This window comes from Ailuropoda melanoleuca, chromosome 1 (assembly GCF_002007445.2).
Source record: "Ailuropoda melanoleuca isolate Jingjing chromosome 1, ASM200744v2, whole genome shotgun sequence".
Taxonomy (NCBI): domain Eukaryota; kingdom Metazoa; phylum Chordata; class Mammalia; order Carnivora; family Ursidae; genus Ailuropoda; species Ailuropoda melanoleuca.
Genome location: NC_048218.1, coordinates 108,694,543 through 108,717,914, shown reverse-complemented (window position 1 = coordinate 108,717,914; position 23,372 = coordinate 108,694,543). Strand labels below are relative to the sequence as shown.

The 23,372-nt window shown below is 42.2% G+C and overlaps 1 protein-coding gene across 1 annotated transcript in view; it reads right to left on the bottom strand.

Moving 5' to 3' along the window:
• Window positions 1–17,576, bottom strand: part of ERICH6 (glutamate rich 6) — a 29,610-nt gene extending 12,034 nt beyond the window's left edge. The window contains exons 1-10 of the mRNA XM_002916355.2: window positions 17,231–17,576; window positions 16,341–16,398; window positions 11,819–11,910; window positions 8,836–8,898; window positions 8,512–8,567; window positions 8,305–8,421; window positions 5,816–5,929; window positions 4,710–4,867; window positions 4,199–4,269; window positions 2,864–3,009 (exon numbers count right to left, since the gene is read on the bottom strand). Of these exons, the coding sequence (XP_002916401.2) occupies window positions 2,864–3,009; window positions 4,199–4,269; window positions 4,710–4,867; window positions 5,816–5,929; window positions 8,305–8,421; window positions 8,512–8,567; window positions 8,836–8,898; window positions 11,819–11,910; window positions 16,341–16,398; window positions 17,231–17,576 (1,221 nt within the window). The remainder of the gene's footprint in view (window positions 1–2,863; window positions 3,010–4,198; window positions 4,270–4,709; window positions 4,868–5,815; window positions 5,930–8,304; window positions 8,422–8,511; window positions 8,568–8,835; window positions 8,899–11,818; window positions 11,911–16,340; window positions 16,399–17,230) is intronic.
• Between the last annotated feature and the right edge of the window lie 5,796 nt (window positions 17,577–23,372).

The following is a 23,372-nucleotide window of genomic DNA, read 5'->3' as shown; positions in this document are numbered from 1 at the left end:
TATACCTTAACTTCAGACTTGGATAAATTAAATTTACCTGCTGAAATTTCTAGGGTAGCCAGAGAAATAATAGAGACAGAGAGTCTAACTTCCAAGCTTGTAGAGGTAGAACAGAAAATAGAATGATATTTTAAATACCTACCCAAAAGACCAGGAAGGATAAAGGAAAAGAAAAATACGTAACAAGGAACAAATAGAAAATATTAAAGAATGTCAGTAATTATATGTAAATAGACTAAATGCTCCAGTTAATAGACAAAGAATGTCAGATTAGTTCTTTTGTTAAGGAAAAATTCCAACCATATATTATTTACAAGAGACAAATCTAAAATATAAGAATACAAAAAGATTATAAATATAAATGATATATGAAAATACTAAAGAGTATTACTAGAGATAAAGATTACTTCAGAATGATAAAAGTTTTAATCCACCAGAAAGATGTAACATTACAAAAGACTTTTCCCATATTAAGACAGTTTCAATATATGTAAAGCAAAATTTCACAAAAGGAAAAGGAAAAATTAAAAATTCCATAATCATAATGGGATCATGACCTGAGCCAAAGGCAGATGCTTAACCGACTGAGCCACCCAAGGGCCCCTCCGTATTTTTTAAATGAAATTAGAACCGCTACCTCACATTATATGTAAAAATCAATTCCAAGTGGAATAGAGACCTAAATGTGAAATGCAGACCTTCAGAGATTTTTTAACATAGGAGGATAGCTTTATTATATCAGGTCAGAGAAGGATTAACCAACCAATGAAAAAAAGCAGTATCCATGAAGGATTTGATAAATTACAATTAAAATGGTGAAAGACAAGACAAGAAGGGAAAAGTAGTTGCAGCAATATGACACACAATGGGCTTGTATCCTAAATGTATAAGGAATTTTTATAAATCAACATGAAAAAAAAGTCTACCACTTTTTCTCTTCATCTTTCTTGAATCTCAGATCATCTAAATTACACAAAGCACATTCTTTTTTTTTTTTTTTTTTTTTTTTTTTTTTTTTATTTATTTATTTGACAGAGATAGAGACAGCCAGCGAGAGAGGGAACACAAGCAGGGGGAGCAGGAGAGGAAGAAGCAGGCTCACAGCAGAGGAGCCTGACGTGGGGCTCGATCCCATAACGCCGGGATCACGCCCTGAGCCGAAGGCAGACGCTTAACCGCTGTGCCACCCAGGCGCCCCACAAAGCACATTCTTAAGAATATCCTTTAATGAGGGGCTACTAGTGACAAATGATCTTTCACTTTACTAGACAATGTCTTTTTTGGGCACATTCTCTTGAAAAATATTTTAACCAGTTATAGACTTCTAGATTGATACTTAATTTAAGCACACTAAAGACATTCCACTGCCTTCTGTCTTCCATTGTTGCTTTTGGGAGGTTATCTGACAGTCTAACTCTTTTTTGAATATAAATAGAACTACTTGTTCTCTGCTGCTTTTAAGATATTTTTTTCCCTCTGTGTTCTACGGTTTTGCTCTGACATGTCTAGGATTTTTTTTTTCTTTATTTCATCTTGATTGGGATTCACTGGACTTCTTAAATCTGTAGAAAATTATCCATTATCTCTTCAGATACTGTCTCTGTCAGATTATCTTTCTCCTCTCCTTTTGGGATTTTGAATAAATATGTTTTGGACACCTCATTTTCATATATCATACACTTTATATTCTTAAGTTTGTTACCATGGAGAATTTTATAATATTAAAATGCTGTTAATGTAAGCTATATAATATCATGGAAATATTTTTTCTAATAAATTTTAAAAAGAGATAAAAATTACACATGTAATATAATTACAAGTATGTTAGCCAAAACCAATGGGTAAAAAGTCTAGAACAGTGCTGTCTGATAGAACTTTCGGTGACCATAAGAATGTTCTGTATCAGCACTGCAATATGGTAGCCCTTAGTCACACACAGCTGTTCAGTATTAGAAATGTGACTAGTGTGACTGAATAATTCCATTTTAAATTTAATTTAATTTTAGGTATTTTATTTTTTTTTATTTTTTTTTATTTTTTTAAAGATTTTATTTATTTATTTGACAGAGATAGAGACAGCCAGCGAGAGAGGGAACACAAGCAGGCGGAGTGGGAGAGGAAGAAGCAGGCTCATAGCAGAGGAGCCCGATGTGGGGCTCGATCCCATAACACCGGGATCACGCCCTGAGCTGAAGGCAGACGCTCAACTGCTGTGCCACCCAGGCGCCCCTAATTTTAGGTATTTTAAATTTAGATAGCCATAAGTAGTTGTTGCTACCCTATTGGGCAGTGTAGATCTAGAAAATATTGAAATATTAACAATGATTTTGGGGAAGTGCTTGAGGCTTTAGGTGATTTTCTCCCCCTTTTTCTCTGGTTTTTTAAGGGTTCCAAATGTTCCAATGATCACGTTTTATTTTTTTTTTTTATTTTTATTTTATTTTATTTTATTTATTTATTTGACAGAGATAGAGACAGCCAGTGAGAGAGGGAACACAAGCAGGGGGAGTGGGAGAAGAAGAAGCAGGCTCATAGCGGAGGAGCCTGATGTGGGGACTCGATCCCAGGACCCCGGGATCACGCCCTGGGCCGAAGGCAGACGCTTAACCGCTGTGCCACCCAGGCGTCCCTGATCACGTTTTAAAATCAAAAGTTTTTAACCAAAATAGCCACCATATAATATATGGAAAAGCATTGTTATAAAGTCTAGTAGAAGTTAAAAAGCCAGTCTGTGCCGTTCGTTCTTGACAAAGAGTTAAAAGTGTTATGTAGCCAACCTGTTACATTCATTATAATAGCTTTTACAATTTTAGGAAAAACTGATTTTAAAGAGTCTTGAGTAAAAAAATTAAAAAAGAATTACCTTTCCACACGCTATTCTAGCATCACAGCAAACAATGGAAATGTTTCTATTTTCTAGCTGGAAGTCAAGTAGTGTGTCAGCAACTAGCTCTTTTTCTGGAATATCCATGGAAAGTTGATAAGAAATTGTTTTTAAGTGTTTTGAATCTAATGAGAAAAGAATCACATGAAAGTAGGTATTTGTTTAAGATAATCCAAAACTTCTCTTCTAAAATGAAATTTCAAACCCTATTACAAATGCATTGATTCATCAGACTTTTTTGTTAATGGAAGAAAAATGAGGTCCTTCATTAAATTAAAGTGAGTGCCTTCTTTTGTTAAAAAATGAAAACGTTCCTTTGTTAAAAGAAAGATGATTTTTATTAAGTGGAATTTTCTGGCCTTATGTTTAGTAAGAAATAGTTGACTATCAAGGAACTTTGTACTAGGGATTTAGTTTAAACCACAACAAACATTTATCTTTTCTAAGTGTCTTTTCAATAGCTCTGAGTGGTACAGGAGCTGCGTGATGGTCAGAAAGATTAAGTAATTTACCCCAAGTCAGCCAGCCTACAGGGAGAAAAGCAAGGCTATAAATCAAGAACTTCTGATTCTAAAAATCAGTGCCCCTTCAGTTTTGCCCATACTATAGCAACTCGGAAGCTCTCTGCAACTACCTGTAAAGTGCTCTACAGATGTTGCTAATTTATTTCGATGAATAACAACTGTAAGCAGAAGACTAAAAACTTCAAAAGCCACATGACTGAACGCCATTTTTTCTGAACCATTTTCACTGATGCATTGACCGGAATGAACATTTTATTTATGTATTATTATTATTATTATTATTTTAGATTTTATTTATTTACTTGAGAGAGAGCAAGAGAGAAGGAGCAGGGGGAGGGGCAGAGAGGGAGGGAGAAGCAGGCCCCCCACAAAGCACAGAGCCCCAGGACCCTGGGATCATGACCTGAGCCAAAGGCAGATGCATAATGACTAAGCCACCCAGGCACCCTTGGAATGAACATTTTATTTTTATTTTTTTAAATTTTTTAAAAGATTTTATTTATTTATTCAACAGAGATAGAGACAGCCAGTGAGAGAGGGAACACAAGCAGGGGGAGTGGGAGAGGAAGAAGCAGGCTCCCAGCGGAGGAGCCTGATGTAGGGCTCGATCCCAGAATGCTGGGATCACGCCCAGAGCCGAAGGCAGACGCTTAACCACTGTGCCACCCAGGCGCCCCTGGAATGAACATTTTAAATATTATTTTTTAAATACACCAATTTCAGCTCTTGGTCAAACATCTGAGCTCTCTGATGTACAACTGATTGATAGCATCAGTGTTGAGGAACTCACCTTCTTCAGGAAAATTAGTCTGTCCATTTGTCATTATTGTAAATTGTCTGGCCATTTGTCGCTCTTGTTTTCTGTAAGATTGAAAAATATGATGCAAAAGTCTGAAATGTGTTTGAAGTTTAAAACCGAATTTTAGTACAAATTTTAACTGTTTAAATGCCATCCCTTATTATTTTTATCTACCATTACTTGTGAATCCAGGCATTTAATCAGTACATATGGGTCTCTACTCTCTTTAGTCGACAAATTTCTCCAACACGGGAATTCTAAATTGAGCTGAGAATTGCAGTTGGTAGATTTCGACTTTAAATTGGTGAGTTCACGGAGTTTCTGGGAGCTTCTGAATTTCAACAACATCCACCAGGAATTTTAATGAGTTTGCATTGGCCAATTTTTATTTCTTACCTGGAACACCTCTTCAAAATTATATATTTTTAAAAAACTAAGTTCATTGACAAAAAGCTCTCTACTTCAGTGGGCCTGAGTTTCAACATCAAAGGCTCAGTGTTACCTCTGCAGGGCTTTTTCCTTTGCTTTGAGTCTATCAACTTCAGTGCCATGGGCTGCGTGAGGGTCAATACAGATTAATTCCGCTTTAGGGCCCTGGGTTTTTTTTTTTTCCTCATAGATGTAGTCAACCAGATTTTGAAAATACCTACAACAGGAGGCCTGAAAAACAGAGAGGTCATTTTTCATCTCACTAATCTTCGATGAAGATAGTTAAGGAAAAAAACCCCAAATGGCTAACGAACTTTAGATAATGATCTATGGTAACTTTTTTCTGGTAACAGCTTTCTTGAGATAGAATTCATATACCGTAATTCGCATTCATTTCAAGTGTATGAGTCAATGGTTTTTAGTGAATTCACAGAGTTGTGCAAAACCATCTCTGCAGCAAACTTTTAGAACATGAAGCCTTATCCCTTAACACTCCCTCCCCATCCTCTTCTCTCAGCTCCTGGAAGGAACTAACCTGCGTTCTGTCTGCAGAGATTTCCTGTTCTGTACATTCATGTAAGTGGAATCATACACTTGTTGTACTTAGTGACTGGCTTTTGCTCAGCATAACGTTTTCAAGGTTCGTCTGTGTTGTAGCATGTATCAGTACTTCAGTTCTTTTTATGGTTGAATAATATATTCCATTGTATGGATGCACCACATTTATTCACCTGTTTATCAGCCAATAGATATTTGGGTTGTTTTCACTTTTTAGCTGTTATGAATCATGTTACTACGAATATTTGTGTTCAAGTTTTTGTGTAGATAGAGGTAGTCAATTCTCTTGGGCATAAACCTAGAAGTGTAAGTGCTGAGCTATATGTACCTACATATTTAACTTTTCAAGGAATTGCCAGACTGTTTCTCGAAGTGGCCGCACCATATTATCTTCTAGTTTCTCTACAACCTTGCCGACACTTATTAGTATTATCCGTCTTTTTGATTATAGCCATCAGAGTGGGTGTGAGATGGTATCCCATCGTGATTATGATGTGCATTTCCCCACCAGCTAACACGTAACTCTTTAAAGCATTTCAGTGCAGGGGAAGATGCAGGAGAAAACACTTCATAGATTTAAAAATAACACCATTTCCTCCATAAACCTGCTTTAGAACTTACTTCTTCTATTGATTCCGCGCTATCATCATCAGAGAAAATATCCACATTGGAAAGAAATGTTCTTAGATCGCCCCCACAAAATTCACACTGGGGTGATATTTCCTCCTCTTCTTCCTTCAGAGAGGGAAAAACAAAAATGAATCGGTGCGCACAAGGAAGCCCAGAGCCTCTGAGAGCAGTAGGAGCCAGGGCTCTGGGCAGGACCAGCAAATGTCCAGTAGGGGCGCAAGAGGGATGGGGGTGGGGGGATGTGCCAACCAGTCCGAATCCCTGGGGGCTGAAATAGCTGGGGGGGGAACTTGCAGGGGGCTGAGATCCTATACCAGAAGGTACCAAGCCAGCAAGATCTGTATATTCCAGTAATGAGACATTATTTCTAGTCAAGGGCTGCTGAGGCCTGAAGAGGCTGAGGTGGTGTTTTGAGGGCCTCTGTCTGGTTCACCAGAGCGCAGCTGAGCCCATCAGGAGCTGGTGGATCCTTGGGATGCCTCCTCAGTGCGAGAAGAAAGTTGCACAAATGGCTTTACTGTTGACATTAGAGCCATCAGAGGGAGGGCTACAGTGTGTGACTAGATGCAGGAGACAAAGGATAACACACATTAGCCCCAGGTTGGGGCTCTGAAATCTCCTGTCTGTGCTAGGAGGTTAATTCAGAAGGGGTGTGGGAGGCCAGGGGAAGCAACAGGAGACTTGGAGTTAGGGCGCTCCTGGGCAGGCAAGCAGCCAAGCCTCAGCACAGGCCTCCAGAAGAAACCCACAGAACACTACCAGGCCAGCTGTCTCTGCCGTTCTCTGGAACTGACAAAATGGCCACTGTGCGGCCAAACGGTGGCTGAGGTGGCCAGTGCAGCCAGACATTCAAGACTCTGGGGTGATGGCCACTATCTTGAGGCTGTTGAAACTACCTGATAATAAGTACTGCACATGGCTGAAAGCAGAACCCTTGGAGGGTAACGCCCCGCCATGGAGAGACGGTGGTAAAACATCTAGTTTGTCTCCCAGGTGACAGGGCAGGCAGAAAGAGTGTGTGGGGACGCCAGGCCATTTCCTTACCAGGGTCTTGGTAATTAGCTCCTTAGCCCACAGTCCCTTTACCCCTTCATCTGCGAGGGAAGCAAGGAGGAGATGCTTCCAAAGACCACGAGTGGGGCTGGAATCTGCACCTGAAGAGGGTGCAGCTGGAGAGGAGAGCTGGCAGGCTGGCTATGGCCGCTCCTGTCAAAGCCCCAGGCAAGCGGGCCTGAAAGATCTGCCCAAGATCCGGGGGCCAGTGCAGGGACAACTCTCCTGGAAGAAAGACCACCAGGCTTTCCTCATGTTCAAGACCATCTCTGGGTGTCAGCAGAAGAAAACTCCAGACATTTCCTCGGGTACAAGCTTTTGTGGTTCAGAAAGAGGAAGAAGTTAGGTTTGAACAAGAGTTTCAGCCTGAAGAGTCTGAAGGGTGACCCTAAAGTTCAGAAAAACCTGGACAAACATAAACAGCAAAAAAGACTGATATTACATTACATGACACATTTAACGGGTCCCCCTCACTAGGCTTGTACAGTTGAATGCTGGGCCGCGAGCAGCACGTGAGCGTGTGCACCCGGCATCGCCCCCAACTCGCACACACGTCTGCTGCATGCCGCCTCCTGCGGCTGCCGGCTCTTATTTCCAGGGAGGAAGCCTGCGCCTTTAGCGTACCCCGTGGGAAATAAGGGGGTTCTGATCTGGGGACGGTGCGGCTCTCTCCACACCGCCAGCCCATTCGAGTTTGGAAACAATCATACCACCAGTCAGTCGCTCATGGCTCGGATGCAGTCCTGTGGGAATTATGAAGGCAGCCTTTCCCTTGCCCATCAGGCAGAGGCATGATCAAGTATGGTAAACATTCACCTTTGTTTCCAGGCCTTGCGGCCACTGTTATGGAATAAATCATCTCCCCTGAGAAGATATTTTGACGTCCCAACCGGTGGTACCTGGGAATAGGGCCTTCTGTAGAAATGGGGTCTTTGCAGAGGTAATCAAGTGAGGATGAGGTCATTAGGTCATAATCCAACATGACTGGTGTCCTTGGAGAAGAGGGACACTGGCACACAGACACACAGAGAATGCCGGCCCAGCCGAGGCGGACATAGGAGTGGAGCAGCCGCAAGCCATGGCAGGCCAGGGTTCGATGGCCACACTGGAAGCTAGGAAGAGACTAGAAGGATGCTCCCTTAGAGGCTGGACTGGCTGACACATGGATTTTGAACTTGTAGCCTTCAGAGCTGAGAGACAATAAATCGCTGTGCTTTTCAGCCACCCGGTTGGCGGTACGTTGTTCCAGCAGCCCGAGCGGACGAACACAGCCAGCCTCAAGTGCTGTTCCAGGTAAAAGAGCTCGTTGCCTGTTTCTCATTTTGGAGTATGTTCATGTCTTCTGTGCAAATCATCGTGTAGGCTTATTACATCATGTACTAATAAACAAAATTTTAAAATTTTAAAATAATAGGAATGAAAATCACCTTGAAGTTAATGCCTAAATTGGAACTCTCTTGTTTGAATGCCAGGATGGACGGCGGCCCGATGCTAGGCAGTGTTCTCAGAGAAGGCTCAAACAGCGTTATGAAGTCGTCTTTAAACTACGTTTTTAGAGAGAGAGAGAATTGATGTTTGAATAAGTGATATTTACCATGAACACTGTGTACTATTGGACTGATAACATTTCTTACCTCCAGCTCACATAAAATATTCAGTCTTCGCTCTTTTGGATTAATTACCCATTTTTCTGAAGAGAAAAGCATCGATTTAGAAAGAAAGTTTAAAACTGTCTTATACTTTCTCGTCACCCGCTACCCATCTCACACACACACACACACACACGCACACACACACACACACACAGTTACAATGCCCTGAAACCTCTTCACCACCTCCTTGAGTATATTCTTAGGGGAGGTTTTCCAGAGGGGGTGGGCACTATCCCAGTTAAGGCTGGTTCCCCAATGGCAGTTTGCCTTCCCAGGCAGAGGGAAGAACTCCACACATCCATTTACCTCTTAACTTAGAAGCCAGATTTTCATGTTCAGTTTCTTTAATTACAGCAGATGGTTTCTTCCCTGTAAAACGAGTGTACATTTGTCATCAATCCTGACGAAGTACGAAAGAAGTTTAATGTAAAAGAAAATAGGCCTTTTAGCAAAATAAATACCCTTATTTGTGTTTACCTTTTTTTTTTTTTTTTTTTTTTTTTTTTTTTTTTTACCTTTTCCAAATAACTTCTTATCAACAGTGGGGAACAGACGGATCATATTTAAAAATGTTTCCCCGTTCCTTTCCGGTCCTAGACTACTACAGAGCTGCACACTTTATTTGATTATAAACCTTGTTTCCAGACACTTCTGTTTTCTACTTTTTTAAAGTACTACCTTGTCTACCTTATGTCTGTCATTCTGTAAAAGATTTTTCAGGGCGAAGGGTGCTGGGGGTTCTTGTTTAAGACATTGAACTCAACCATGAGGATTATTCCCTCCACAGATTCCAGGGCAGCACTGGAAACGGGGAAGGTGACCATCAGCAACTTTGAATAAATGTGTAGAAGATTAAACTGAGAGAACTGGAATGATGAAAACCAACTGGAGTAGCCTACGATGGGACAGAGGTAAGGGGAGGGAGCTGGCCCATTTGCTCACAGAGCCAGGGCCAGCAAGGACTGCTCTTGGAGCAAGAAGAGGGCTTCAGAAAATGATGCACTTCCTATGTGGAGAATATGAAAAAAATTTTTACATCTGTTTTAGGCATTTTGTCCAACAGAGATGCCAGCACAGGGATAAAAAAAAATGAATGCACAAAGATTTTTTATTAAGGCATTACTGTTAAAGGGAAGAGCTGAAAACATCAAACCAAACCAACTCTGAAATATCTAGCAATCAGTTTTATTACATAAGCCACAACAACTGTATATAGGGGAATGCTATGCTGTTTCAGTGAATTAGATCGATCTTTCATGACATGGAAGGATGTCCATGATACACTGCTAAGTAAAAAAGTTAAAGAAGAGGGGCGCCTGGGTGGCACAGCGGTTGGGCGTCTGCCTTCGGCTCAGGGCGTGATCCCAGCGTTATGGGATCGAGCCCCACATCAGGCTCTTCTGCTATGAGCCTGCTTCTTCCTCTCCCACTCCCCCTGCTTGCATTCCCTCTCTCGCTGGCTGTCTCTATCTCTGTCGAATAAATAAATAAAATCTTTAAAAAAAAAAAGTTAAAGAAGAGATAAAGTTGCCATTACTCATGGGAAATGTTAATTGTTTCATAGACTTTCAATTCACAAACTATGAGAATTAATAAGAAAATTCACTAAGGCGGGGTCAGATACAAGATTAAAATATAGAAATCAATAATTTTCCTATGCATTGACAATGATTAGAAAATGTAATAGGAAAAAAGTGTCCAATTGCTACATCAGTACAGGACTATGAAACACCTAGGAATAAACTAGGAAGAGTTGCATGAGTCCTTTATGAGGGGGAAGAAAAGAAGATCTGAAAGAAATGGAGAGGCACACCTAGACTCACGAGGTTCCTGCTTGGTTCAGACAGAGCGGCCATCAGATGAGGTGGCCCTAATGCCTTCCCTGGTAGCCTAGGTAAGCAAACCGCAATCTGCGCCTGTCAATTCCTGTAAATGCCTCAAGGTTAAGAACAGCCACCCGGGAACAGCCAACCAGGCTGCCCGAATAACTCAAGCCCTTAAGCAATAGCCAATCAAAACGTGTCCTTGTTTTGCTCCAGTGTCTTCTGTGTAAAAACCTCTCCCTCGCTCTTATCTGGAGAGCCCTCCTAACTATCTCCTGTTGGGCACTGCTCCGTTTCAATCTACGTTCGCTCAAACTTAGAAATCTGAAAATGCCTTGGTTTGTCTTTTCACACTGCTAAGCCAGGGCGACAAATCAGCTTGTCAAATTCCATTGAAAAATCCCATGAGAATTACATTGACTGTGCAGATTAATTTGGGAATTATTAACATCTTTTTTGTATTTAGTCCATTTTTATGTTAGAGTTTGTCACTCCTCTGTGCAAACCCACTAGTGTCTTTCCACTGCATTCCCGTTGAAAAAGATCTGGTCCTCAATTGTCCCTTTGACCCTCTCCCCTCAGATTCTCACTGCAGCCACACCGCTGCCGCTTGTTCTGGGAGGAGGCATGTGCTAGTCCATGTGCCTGGAATCCTTTCCCAGGAGATCATTCTGGCTCACTCTTTCTCGTCCTTGAGGTCTTTGCTCAAGTATTTTAGCTTCCCAGTGAAGACTTCCCTGAGCACCCCATGTAACCTTACACCCCTCGCACCCAACATCTCCCGTCCCTTCTGCTTTTTCTCCTTAGCATGTCTATCGCCTAATGTACTACATATTTGCTTCTTTTGTGTATTACCTATCTCACCATCACCTCCACCTTCCACCCTTTAACACCAGATCACTGAGACAGGGGTTTTGGTTTTTTTCATCGCCATTTCCCTAGAACAGGGTTTGGACTCTGATGGGTGCTTGGCATGTGGTAGGTGCTCAGTAAGCATCTGATGAAAACAAATAGAAAAGTTCAAAGGAAAGGCTACTCATAATTCCTTATACTGGGATAAATTTAAATATTCATTTTTATGTTATATATTTCTTAATGGTTGGCATTTAGAAACTGCGTGCATGTTACTTCTTCATAAAAAATGAATATCTGTAGCAAAACGTAAGAGCAGATTATTTCTTGATGTGAACATAAACAATGGCATTTATTACAGACGAGGTGCCAAAGAATTTAAATATTTAATCTCATGTTGCTCTTCCTAACAATTCTGGGACTGGAGTATGATTCTTATTAGTGGCACATGGTGACCCTGAGGCTCTGTGGGGTGAAGGGCACCTGCCTCGGCATCTCCACGTCAGTTTGTCTTGGGCTGGGATTCAAACCTGGCTCTCCCACCACCTCCGGTCATGCTTTTTCCAATGGGCAAGCCTATCGCCCAGCAAATGCTAAGAAATCAAACTACTCACTCCTCTGCCTTCTGCCAGAGAATTCTTGAAGCCAGCTTTCTTCTGTTTGTACTGATGTTGGAATTCCTGGATACAGAGTGTGATACATAGTCCTGAAGTTTAGACAGAGTGTTAGTTTTCAGCATACCCATATAGCTGTCAGCAGTTCTTCCAAATATGGCACATTTTAACAGTCAAATAATGCACGTACATAGAAGAGCCTGGTTTCTCCTTTCTTTGAAATATTTTCTTCTATACTTACCTCTCAGTAAAGTCAGGCACAGTGTGTTTGCATCATAGGGAAAGTGCTCCTAAATCCCAGAGGCCTCCAGTACCATATTTTTCCCCCCGGGGAGTAAATTACCACCACTGTATCTATGCATGTGTGTTGGTGGTGGCAGTGATGGTGTGTGTGCTTAAACATTTACTCTTATTTAAATGAGACATATTGTTCATTGTATTTATTTAAGTAATTTCTACATCTAACACGGGGCTCGAACTCCCAACCCTGAGATCAAGAGTCCTATGCTCCTCTGACCGAGGCAGCCAAGTGCCCCAATTAAATAGCTTAAAAATAATCCAAACTTTTTTAAAGGTTTGAAGTTAAATGCATTGTAATCAAACAATTTTTATTCTTTCTACAAGTAGTTCAGTTACTTATCATTAACACGATAGGAAGACAGACATGTATTGATTTTTACTAGTTAAAATGACTGTTACCAGTCACAAGTAAGTAATAACTACTGCTTCAAGTTCCTTTGTCTCTTTGAATTTCAATTTTTTGTAATAATTTGCTGGTTCTTCTAAAATTATCAAATCTTTTTCAAATAATTTAGTCAATTTTACGTTGTCACTTTTTTTTTTTTTAACCATTTTTAGTTCTCATAAAGTGTCCACCTTCCTCTTTGGATGCTTGGTTCCTTGACACATTGCATCAGCGGGGTGTTTTAATTCTGAAATGACTGCGTCTTGTAATAAGTGAAGAATAACTCTGCCAAAGCCACTGTACAAGTCTCTGGGGGAATCCTGTTTATCTCACCTCCCAGAGAAACAAGTTATAGGGACCAAGGGTAAAGGCATATGAAAGAGCAATCTCTAGACAACATTTAATGTTTGGCTTCCCCCCCCCCCCCCAATTCAGTGGTTAGCAAAATCAACACATTATTCATCAAGGTCTCTCTGCCTTCCTTAAACTGATACCAAAGATTGTTTCTGAAATTCCGTGTAAAGATGGCAGGTGACTGAGGATAACAAAATTAACATTTACTGAGAACTTACTATGTAGTCGTACCTTCACCGTAGTTGCCTTACTCACGTTATTTCATTTATATTAACCAAAACTAATCAAGGCATGTATTAATATTCCCTTTCTACAGGTAAGGAAACTGAGGCTCTAGGGAACTTCTGAAACATTGTATGGGGCACATGGAGATGGGGCTCAGACCTGTTTGGCTTCAAAACCTGTGTTTCTCCATATTCATCTGTTGTCTACAGTTGGCCCCATTTTCATTTAGAATAATAACAGGGCAATTGAAAATAGAAGGTGAGCCAATATTGGTTGCATTTTATGACTTTTTAAGGACGGATTTCCTTAAAAACACAATCTTACCAAATTTACCAGAGAATGCTTGGAAATATAAAAGGAGCATCTTCTTAGGAAGATTTATGAGGAGAAATTAAGAATTTGATCAAGTAAAGAGATGTTATATATAATAGGAAGTTCAGGTCAAGATGACAGTTGAGCACCCAATTTCCTTCCTTCCCAAGATCTTACTGAAATAACAAATACAAACAAACAAATACAAAAACATTCCTTTAAAATAAGAAAGGTGTCATCAGTAGACATATAAAATTGAAGTCCTTAAAGAACGAAAATAAATGCTTTCATTTGATGGAAAACCAGCATGGAGACCACCACAGCTCAAGACAAGAGAGGTAAGTAAAGTTCTGGGAAGTTCCAAGCTCAGAGTCAACTGAATGCAGAGCGGAGGGAGCTGGGGACTGCCATCGGAGGAGTTCAAGAAGTCAACTCAAAGCAGCTGGCCAGGCAGGCAACCCCCTTCTTCTGCCCTTATACAGAGCAGTTGTATTTGTTTCCAGAGGAAGCCCAAAGAACTGCTTCCTACAAAGAGTAAGCAGCCTCTCCGGGGAGGTTTTAGGTCTGAAAGAGAAGCAGAGCACAGTATGAGGTTCCACAGGCCCTGCCCAATAGGCCTGGATGAGAAAGGACGGAGGGACATTCCACCCGGAAATGAAATGCATGAAGAACTCTGCCCACAAAGCGAGGTATCCTTATCCTAACTCTAGTAATAGTGGGGCATCCAGCTTGCGCGCTTCCTGCCGACTCCACAAGAGGCTGGCTCTGGCATCCCCCATCTACCCACAAAGGACTCATAGCCACCCTTCCAGGCAAGCTCCACTGCAGAAGGACTCCATTCTAGCTACCTACTGGCCATTCATTTATCAATACAAACCGATAACCAAGGATTACCTGTCACCTAAGGGCCATCAATAGTATGGAAGAGAAGCACCAAGATTAACGGAACTAATCCTGAAGGAAAAAAAAAAAAAGAACTTCAAAGAACAAAAAAGAACTTTAGTAATAAGAGTACTCTCAAAAGAGATTTAAGTTGTTAAGAAGCAACAACTATTTGAACAGCAAGAGAGAACAAGATCCGGTTCTTGGAAATGACAAATATGAATACCAAAATAAAAATGTTTGTTCAAGGGCTGCATATTATCATATAAACACCTCAAATCTTAGATATCCAAGAGGGCCAACAGCTATCCAGGTGGAGTTCTAAAGGAAAGCACAGAGACAAATGAAGGAGATAATCACATATCACTAACGTCTGAGAATCAGAATGATTAGCAATACTGGGTACTGGAAGGCAAAGAAGCAATGTCTTCAGATCTCTGAGGAAAAGGGTTTTAAATGTCTTCTTTTATGCCAGGTTATATTATTAATTAAGTATGAAGGTAATATGAAACATCTCCAGACAGGCAAGAACTCAGAAATCTGACTGCCCATGAGATCTGCATGAGATAATTACCTGTGGAGTTTCTCCAGCCAAGAGAAAAGGAACAGAAGCAAGCAAGCAATATGGAATCAAAAAAGTGCAGCCACTGAACCCAACTCAGGAAACCGGAAGATAATTAAAAACAACTGAGAGTTGAAAAGTTCTCCTTTTAGGAGCCAAGTTTTGCTGACAGGATTTTGGGTTTTTTTTGTGCACGAATCCAATCACATTATTGGGTTCTTAGCATGAAATTATATTGTTGATTGGTTTTCAATTTTTAGAATTAACCTGTACTGAGTTAATTATGATTAGAAAACATAATATGAACGTAACAAAACTTGGCAAAGTAAAATGACTTTATATGAATATATATTACACATTAACATAGTTTGTTATAAAATGTATATGACCTGTTAATTGGGGGGAGGAAGGGGTGAGAGGAGAGATAGAGGAAAGTAGGAGTGCATTAGTGTGCTAACTTTTCATAATAAGAGTTAATAGTCACTTGATAAATCAGATTGTAGAGGTTTAAATACCTTAAAATCCTAAAGGCTGGAAAAACTAAAAATAACATAACTACCAAAAATGAAGAGGAGGGAAATAGTATGAGTTATATTCCTCATCTTTCATAGGTGGGAAGCCTGTAATTATGTCAAAAATGGATAAATCAGGGAATGAAAATATGCTATTTAAAATTATATTGGAGGGGGCACCTGGCCGGCCAAAGTCGGTATAGCATGCAACTCTTGATCTCAGGGTTGTGAGTTCGGGCCCCATATTGGGTGAAGAGATTACTTAAAAATAAAATCTTAAATAAATAAAAATAAAATTATATTAGAAACAAACTGTTAACAATACATTAACTGGTGAGTGGGAGTGTGGGAATGAAGAAGGGCACGGAGATTTTTTATTTTATACCTGTGTATACTTTAATATTTTTTAACCATATACTATTTTTTTCTTAAAAAGTTGAATTAAAAGGATAAATAAAAACATAAAAGTGGGACAGAACAATACTCCTGATGCTTAGGAATTTAAAAGTTGCTTGTAAAAGCAAAGCTTAGGTGAGCAGTAATTCAAGATTGTGGACTCAGGTTTGGTGTGAGATTTCTCTGGTGTCTTCCTGTGCTTGAAAGCTAGTAGCAATAACAACAAAGAGAAAAAGAGAGAGGGAAAAAAAGACTACAATTTCCAGTCTCCTTCACAGAAGGTGTCTGTAATCACGGTCTCATTTAGCCAGTAGAGACTCCTGCATTTTCAGAGCCCTTGCTATTGCCCACCCGGCACAGTGTTATTATTTCATGTTATATTAAGTGGACATGCCATCTCTGCAGGTAGATGGACAGGGACCTTGTTTCTATCTCCAAAGGGTCTAACAGTATGATTTAAAAAAAAAAAAAACCTTTTTGAATAAATTAGCTGTAAGTGCCCTGAATTATTTCACTCTATTTCCAGACATGTTTACCCAAGAGGTAAACATCAGCAGCTTCCAAAAATAATATGAAAACAAAACATTTTCTTACCTATCTAAATTTATTCCAGACAAGTCTTTCCTAAATGTCTGAAATATTTTAGGAAAACCTGTTGAATGAAACATTTAAAAACTTAGCCACTCCTTCTAAATCAGTGGTTCTCAAAAGGACAATTTTTGCTCCCCCCCCAAATCTTTGGCAACATCTAAAGACATTTTTGATTATCACAGAGTGGGGGCTAATGGCATAGTCCCCGCTAGAGGTCAGGGATGCTTCTAAACATCTATAATGCAGAGGACAGCCCCCTCCCACCCTTGGCCCAACAAAGAAGGATCCTGACAGAAATGTCAATACTGGGAGGTTGGGCATCCTCCTCTAAATAAATGGTCTGCCTCTCTTTTTAAGGAAGTGCCTAGAGTGGTTTTAGCACAGGAACTTAACCACAAAAATGAGCTTTTTAGAGGATTGTCTTAGTAGCACAATACTCTGAAGGCACTAGTCTTCCAGTGTGTGTGTGTGTGTGTGTGTGTGTGTGTGTGTGAAAGAGGGGAAGAGAGAGAGAGTAGGAGAGAGGGAGGGGAGGGGGAGGAATAGGGAGGGAAGGAAGGAGGGGGGGGGGGGAGAGAGAAGAGAGAGAGAGAGAGAACACGATCATGACCTGAATGCACATGGGAGTACTACAAACGCGCTCCGTAGGGCACTACCCAAGCTTCCAGTTTCACCAAGCGTTTCAACGATGTCCTAAATTGTGAGCCATCGCAAAGGCTCAGCCAAGATTTCAGTGCCTTTGACAGAAGGGCCCGAGACAGACGGGGTTGTGTGTGGAGTGGTGCACGTATTTGGAAACCAGACGCGCGAGGAGACCAAGGCTCTGGAGTCGCGGGACTGGAGGCCCCTAGGGCCCGGGAAGCCTTAAAGGAAGGGGCGGGCAGGGGCTGTACTTTTCTGGGAGGAAGTGCTCCACTGTGAGCTCCAGCTTGTGGTCTCGCTCCGCGACGGGCTGGACGTCGGGCTGGACGTCTGGCTGAGCGGCGGGGTCGGGCTCAGGCTGGGGCTGACGACGCTGGTTAAGCGGGGAAGGAAGGGCTCTGAATTTTCTCCATTGCTGTCACCGACTTCCACAAACTTCCAGAAGTACTCATCGCTGAACGCCCCATGGACCTCCAGCGTCTTCTCCTTCGCGTCCCCGGCCTCCTCCACCTCTTCCTCTTCCTCCTCCTCTTCCTCCTGCCGGCCGTCCTCCTTCTCGGGCTTTCTGAAGCTGCGACGCGAGTACAAGTTGGCCATGGGGCGCGCGAAGCGGGGTGGCCGCTAGCGCAGTGGCCGGCGCGGCCGCGGGTCCAAGCCTGGGATCTTGCCAGCTATTGTGCGTCTGTCTCCCTGGGCAACGGCCCGCCGCGCGCCTCCGGGCCCCGGGGATTTAAAGCGGCAGGACCCGCGCTGCGGGGAGAGGGGCGGCGGGGCAGAGAACTGCTAAGGAGCCAGCACTAGGGCAGGCTTCCTTCTCACCTGCTTTTCCCTAGCACCCTGTGGCGAACTGACCTCCCTTTCCTCTCGGCTCCTTCGAAGCGTGTTTGTTTGTTTCCTTGAGGGGGAATAAGGGGAGTCGCACTTGGTATTGTTGATGCTGGACCTTGGTTTTTGAGTAGACACATGCTTGTTGGACCTTAGGATAAAACTTTATTACAAAAACAGGCACCGGCCTTTGGGTCGTAGTTTGCTGATTTGATTTTTTTAATTGATTTTATCCTGATTAATGAGATTTTGGGTGCCCCTCAAATTTTGTGCTCGAAATGGGTGCCTCGCTTTAGATCCAGTCATGCTGGAACATACATCTTCACTGTAGAGTTTAGCTTCCGTTTAAAGGCCTCTCAAGTCTGAGAAATATTCCTGGTGAGAGGAATTGTGTTTTTACTGTTTGACTTCACCTCTAGGATAAAGGAAGCAAACAGATTCTTCATGGCTGAGGACATCTGGGTGTTGTAAAAGGGTCTGGACTGACCCTTACATTAAGTGAACAGGGTTAGGTCTAGAAGTCTCCTCGTATGATCTCTGTTAAATCACTAGACCTTGTTCAGCTTCAGTTTCCCTGGGGGATAAATTGGGAATAATAATACTTTACCCCTAAGATGTTTGTGGATATCAGTGAATATGAAATGACAGCCTATAACTGTCCGTGCATTTCAGCCAAAGGCCACGCTAGGAACACACATGTAGTTAAATGTTATTGCCGATTACAGTAAGGTGTCTTAGTAATAGCATGGTAGAAAGAACCTAAAGGGTGTAGCCTTCAGTTAGATGATTTGGGAGAAGGTATAATAAGCAAGCAGGCTTTCGCTTTGAATTGGATGCTGTCAGAAAAAGGGGGCTATTCTATAATGGAGTATTTTATCTTGGCTCAGTGACCTTATTCTTATGATTAGACAAAATTATGAAGTCGCTTTGTTTTATTTCATTTTATCATGGTGTCAGAGTAACCTTGTGTTTTACTTAGTTTGGGCTGCTATACCAAAATACCATAAACAGGGTGGTTTATAAACAGCAGAAATTTATTCTCCCAGTTTAGAGGCGGGAAGAACAAGATCAGGCAGACTTGATGTCTAGTGAGAATCTGCTTCCTGGTTCCTACACCTCTGTCTTTTGGCTCTGTCCTCATGTGGCAGAAGGAACAAGGGAACTCCTTGGGGCCTCTTCTACAAGAGCATAATCCCATTCATGAGGACTCTCCCCTTGTGATCTAATCACCTCCCAAAGGCCCCACCTCCAAATACCATCACAATGGAAATCAGGTTTCAGCGTAAGAATTTTAAGAGGACACATTCTGTCTCTAGCATCTTGTCTGAGGTTGATATTCTTCCAGAATGTTTCTGTCCAACAGGAAAACAAAATGGCTTGGCGGTGTCAGACCAGCTTGTAATAATAATGAGATCTAGCTGTGAATATTAGGTCAGTTCCTGGCATCAGGGACTACATTGATGAGCTTTCCAGCCCAGAAGACTTGTACTAAAAGGGCTCTCAAGGGAACAGGAAGTGAGAAGTTAGGTATCTGGAATCACAAGCAATATGACTGTCAAATATTTAATGAGCATTGGGAACTAGCCCTCTGCTGGGCGCTGGGCTGTGGCCATGAAGGTGAGAGACATGGTCCCCGCCCTCACTACGCACTGACAGCGACACCTCTGGCAGGAGTCCAGTGAGCTATGGGGCACTGGGGCAGGACAGGGCAGGTGAAGGCACAAAACCGCCCGTGCTCTCCGGGAAATCAGGGGGAAAGATACTCGGAGTATTGTTGGAAGGAGAGTTCTCGTAGGCTAGCAAAGCAGTTGGTAAGATGAGAGAAGACAGTGGAGCTGCTGTGGTAGGAAGGGTAAAACGTGGGTGTCTGGAGAGGAGGTGAAAAGCATTCAAAAGCATGCCAGCAGGCGCAGGGCCGGAAAGGGGGCTGGCACGGGGAAGTGCGGTAGAGAGGTCGAGGTACAAATAAGATAAGTGGTATTTTAAAAAAAAAAAACAACCCAACCCTTTTCTGGGCAATAAAAACATTTTGATGCTGGAAGGGCCCTTGGAGGTCATGCAATTCACCAGCTACTTGTACATGGGGAAGTGACTTGTTCCAGAGGGGGGAAGCTTGTTTGTTCCCAGGGTCCTCAGAGAGCAGAATGGAAATGAGGGTGTGTGTGTGGGGCGGGGAAGGGTGGGAAGGAGAGAGCGAGGGTGAAAGTGCTTGTGCTTATTCTGAGTTCCTTGCCCCTAGCTCGGTTCAGTGACTGTTAAAGCATTTTCTCAGTTGTGTCGTGAATTCATTTCTAAGTAAGCCTTATTTAGGACCTTTGTTAAGGCCTTTTTGAAAGTCCCTTCCCTTGGATCCATTTACTCTACAAAGAAATTTATTTCCCCTTAGTGGAACATCATTCTCTGTTTTGGCCAATCAGAGACAAGATGGCACTGGGCCATTGTTGTTCCTCTCCCCTGGTCCAGGTGCTCCCTGAAATTGGGAGCCTGGGACTGGAGAACCAGGCACCATCCCCCACTAACGGACTCTGAACTTGGTCAGCCTCGGTCCCTCTGTCTGAGATTTCTGACCTGCCTAATTCACAGGGCAGTCTTGAGATACAATTTGATTATTATTTTTTATTATATTATACATATTAAAATTTTTTCTTATTGAGAACTAATCTTTTATTTTATTTTTTAAAAAAGATTTATCTATCCATCAGAGAGAGAGCATGGGGGTGTGTGTGTGGGAGGGGAGCGCAGAGGGAGAGGGAAAGAAGCAGACTACCCCCGCTGAGCTGAGGTATAGAGGAGCCTGATGTGGGCCTCGATCCCACGCCCCTGAGATCATGACCTGAGCCAAAATCAAGAGTCAGCCCCTTAACCGACCAAGCCACCTAGGTGCCCCATTGTGTTTTACTTTTAGAACCACATAGTTTTGTTTAGAAAATAATGTTACTTTTATTATTTATTTATTTATTTAGTTTTAAGATTTTATTTATTTATTCGACAGAGATAGACACAGCCAGCGAGAGAGGGAACACAAGCAGGGGGAGTGGGAGAGGAAGACAGGCTCATANCATAGCGGAGGAGCCTGATATGGGGCTTGATCCCATAACGCCGGGATCACGCCCTGAGCTGAAGGCAGATGCTTAACTGCCGTGCCACCCAGGCGCCCCGATAATGTTACTTTTATAAACTGTAAAATGTTTTAGGTGCTTCCAATGCTAAGTCGATTTAAAAATTTTTTTCNTTAACTGCCGTGCCACCCAGGCGCCCCAATAATGTTACTTTTATAAACTGTAAAATGTTTTAGGTGCTTCCAATGCTAAGTCGATTTAAAAATTTTTTTCCTATCAGAAGTATATAGTTCTATATAATTGTTCTCTGTTGTCATCATTTATATATTATATCATGTATATTGTTTCTCTTTCTATTTACCATTGTCTTTCTGAAGACTGACGTGAATACATCCACTTTGAGAAAGGCGAGAGAGAGAATTTTTGCCCAGCGCAAACAATATTTGCATGCAGAATATTTTGGTAGATCGCTCTCGGTTCAGAGGGAAAGCACAGGCCCCCTTCAGAATGCTTTGGCTAAGCATTGCCTCATTCTTAATGGAGGAACAATAGCAGAGAACCACAGCCTTGATGAGGGCTGATGAAGAATGAGCCTGGCTGTGTTCGTGTCGTAGTCCATTTGGGCTGCTATGACGAAATACCACAGACTGGTGGCTTATTTATAAACAATAGGCCTTTATTTCTCACAGTTCTGCAAACTTGGAAGTCCACGATCCAGGTGGGGGCAGATTTGGTGTCAGGTGAGAACCTGCTTCCAAGTTCATAGACCTCTGTTTTTCAGATCTGTCCTCAGGTGGTGGAAGGGGAGGGGGCTCTGTGAAGTCTTTTATAAGAACAGGAATTCCATTCACAAGGGCTCTACCCTCAGGGCCCAAGCACTTCCCAAAGTCCTGACCTCTTAATACCATCACATTGGGCTTTATTTAGTATTTCAGCATAAGAATTTTGGGAGCACACAAACATTCAGACCGTAACAATTAGCTATGAGAAGAATCTCTGTAAATGTCAGACCTCCTCCCTCCTTTCCCACAAGCTCCTTTCACAAGATGATTTCTGAAAGCATGTTTAATGCCTCTTAATTAGCAGTGACATCCACTTTATCTTTCCCTTTAATATTTTATATCAAACGCTATCCCCCCTGATTCTCTCTACCCGAAGTCCCTAAATCCTCCTGCTCTCTTCTCCCTAGTTTCGTATCTTCTCAGTAGTTCTTTTGAGGTCAAGCCTGGCTTTATAGACCTTTTGCTTCCATCTCTTTCAATCTGTAAGCCTAACTCTATTTATTGTTTCTTGTGTCTGGACTGTCCCTACAGTTACAGAGAAGTAGATACTCTTTATCCCTGATGAAACTAACCACTGAGGGCTATCCCTCCTCTTCCTGCCTCCTACAGGACGTCCCTTCCATTCATCCATCCCTCCATTTAGTCCACTCAGTAATTCAGTAATCTGTTCATTCAAAAAATATTTATCGAGAGCCTGCTGTATAGCAGGCACCGTTCCAGGCTCTGGGAAAGTAGCGGTATACACAGTTTCTGCTCTCGCTCCTGGTGCTTGGATTGGAGGAGGAGCACACAATAAATAATTAGTGTGTCTGAAGGTCATAAGTGCTATGGAGAAACATCAAGTGAATGTGTGTAGGAGGGGTGCAGATCTGTGGGCAGGAATAGTTGATTGTTGATAGAGGTGGGCAAAGAAGACCTCTCTAGTAGGGTAGTATTTGGGTAGAGGCCTGAGGGGATGAGGGAGCTGGTCAGGGGGATCTCTGGGGAAGAGTGTTCCAGGCACAGAGAGGGAGTGTGGGGATGGGGGGACAGTGTGGCTGGAGTGGAGGAAACAAGTGATCAATTGTGGAAGGCTTTTGGCTTTTCCTCTGGGGAAATGGGGAGCCATTGGAGGCTTTGAGCAAGGTATGGTTACATTTAGACTCTGCTAGACTCACTAGACAATTGGAGAGCAGGATCAGGGAGAACAGATAGGATAGGATAGAGATGAAAGGTTATGATAATGGGCAGTATGTTTGAAGTGCAGCCCAAGGGCCAAAGAAATACTGTTGGGAATACAGAGATGAATAAGGAAGCAGAGAGGGAGGGGAGATGTGACAAGTTCTCAGATAACTGTAACAGAAGATGAAATGTGTGACCGGCTGCCAGACAGGCACAGAGGATGTCTTGGAGCTCTATGAGATTGTTCCTGGGTAGGGACCAAGGAGAGCGGAATCAAGAGACACTCAGGAAGGAGGTGGCCATTACCTGGTATGACCTGGTTGATTATTTCTTACCCAGAGCCCCAGACATTTAAAAAGTAATACACGCTCACTACAGAAAATCTGGAAATGCAGAAAGTAAAGATAAAGGGGGAAAAAGCCTACCCATGTTTCTAGCGTCCTGAAACAAACACTGTTAACATTTGAGGTATTTTCTGTCAGTCATTCTTCTCTGCATATTTATTTGTTTTACATCTTGTGAATATATATAACTTTGTACCATGCTTTTCTTCATTTGAACATGAC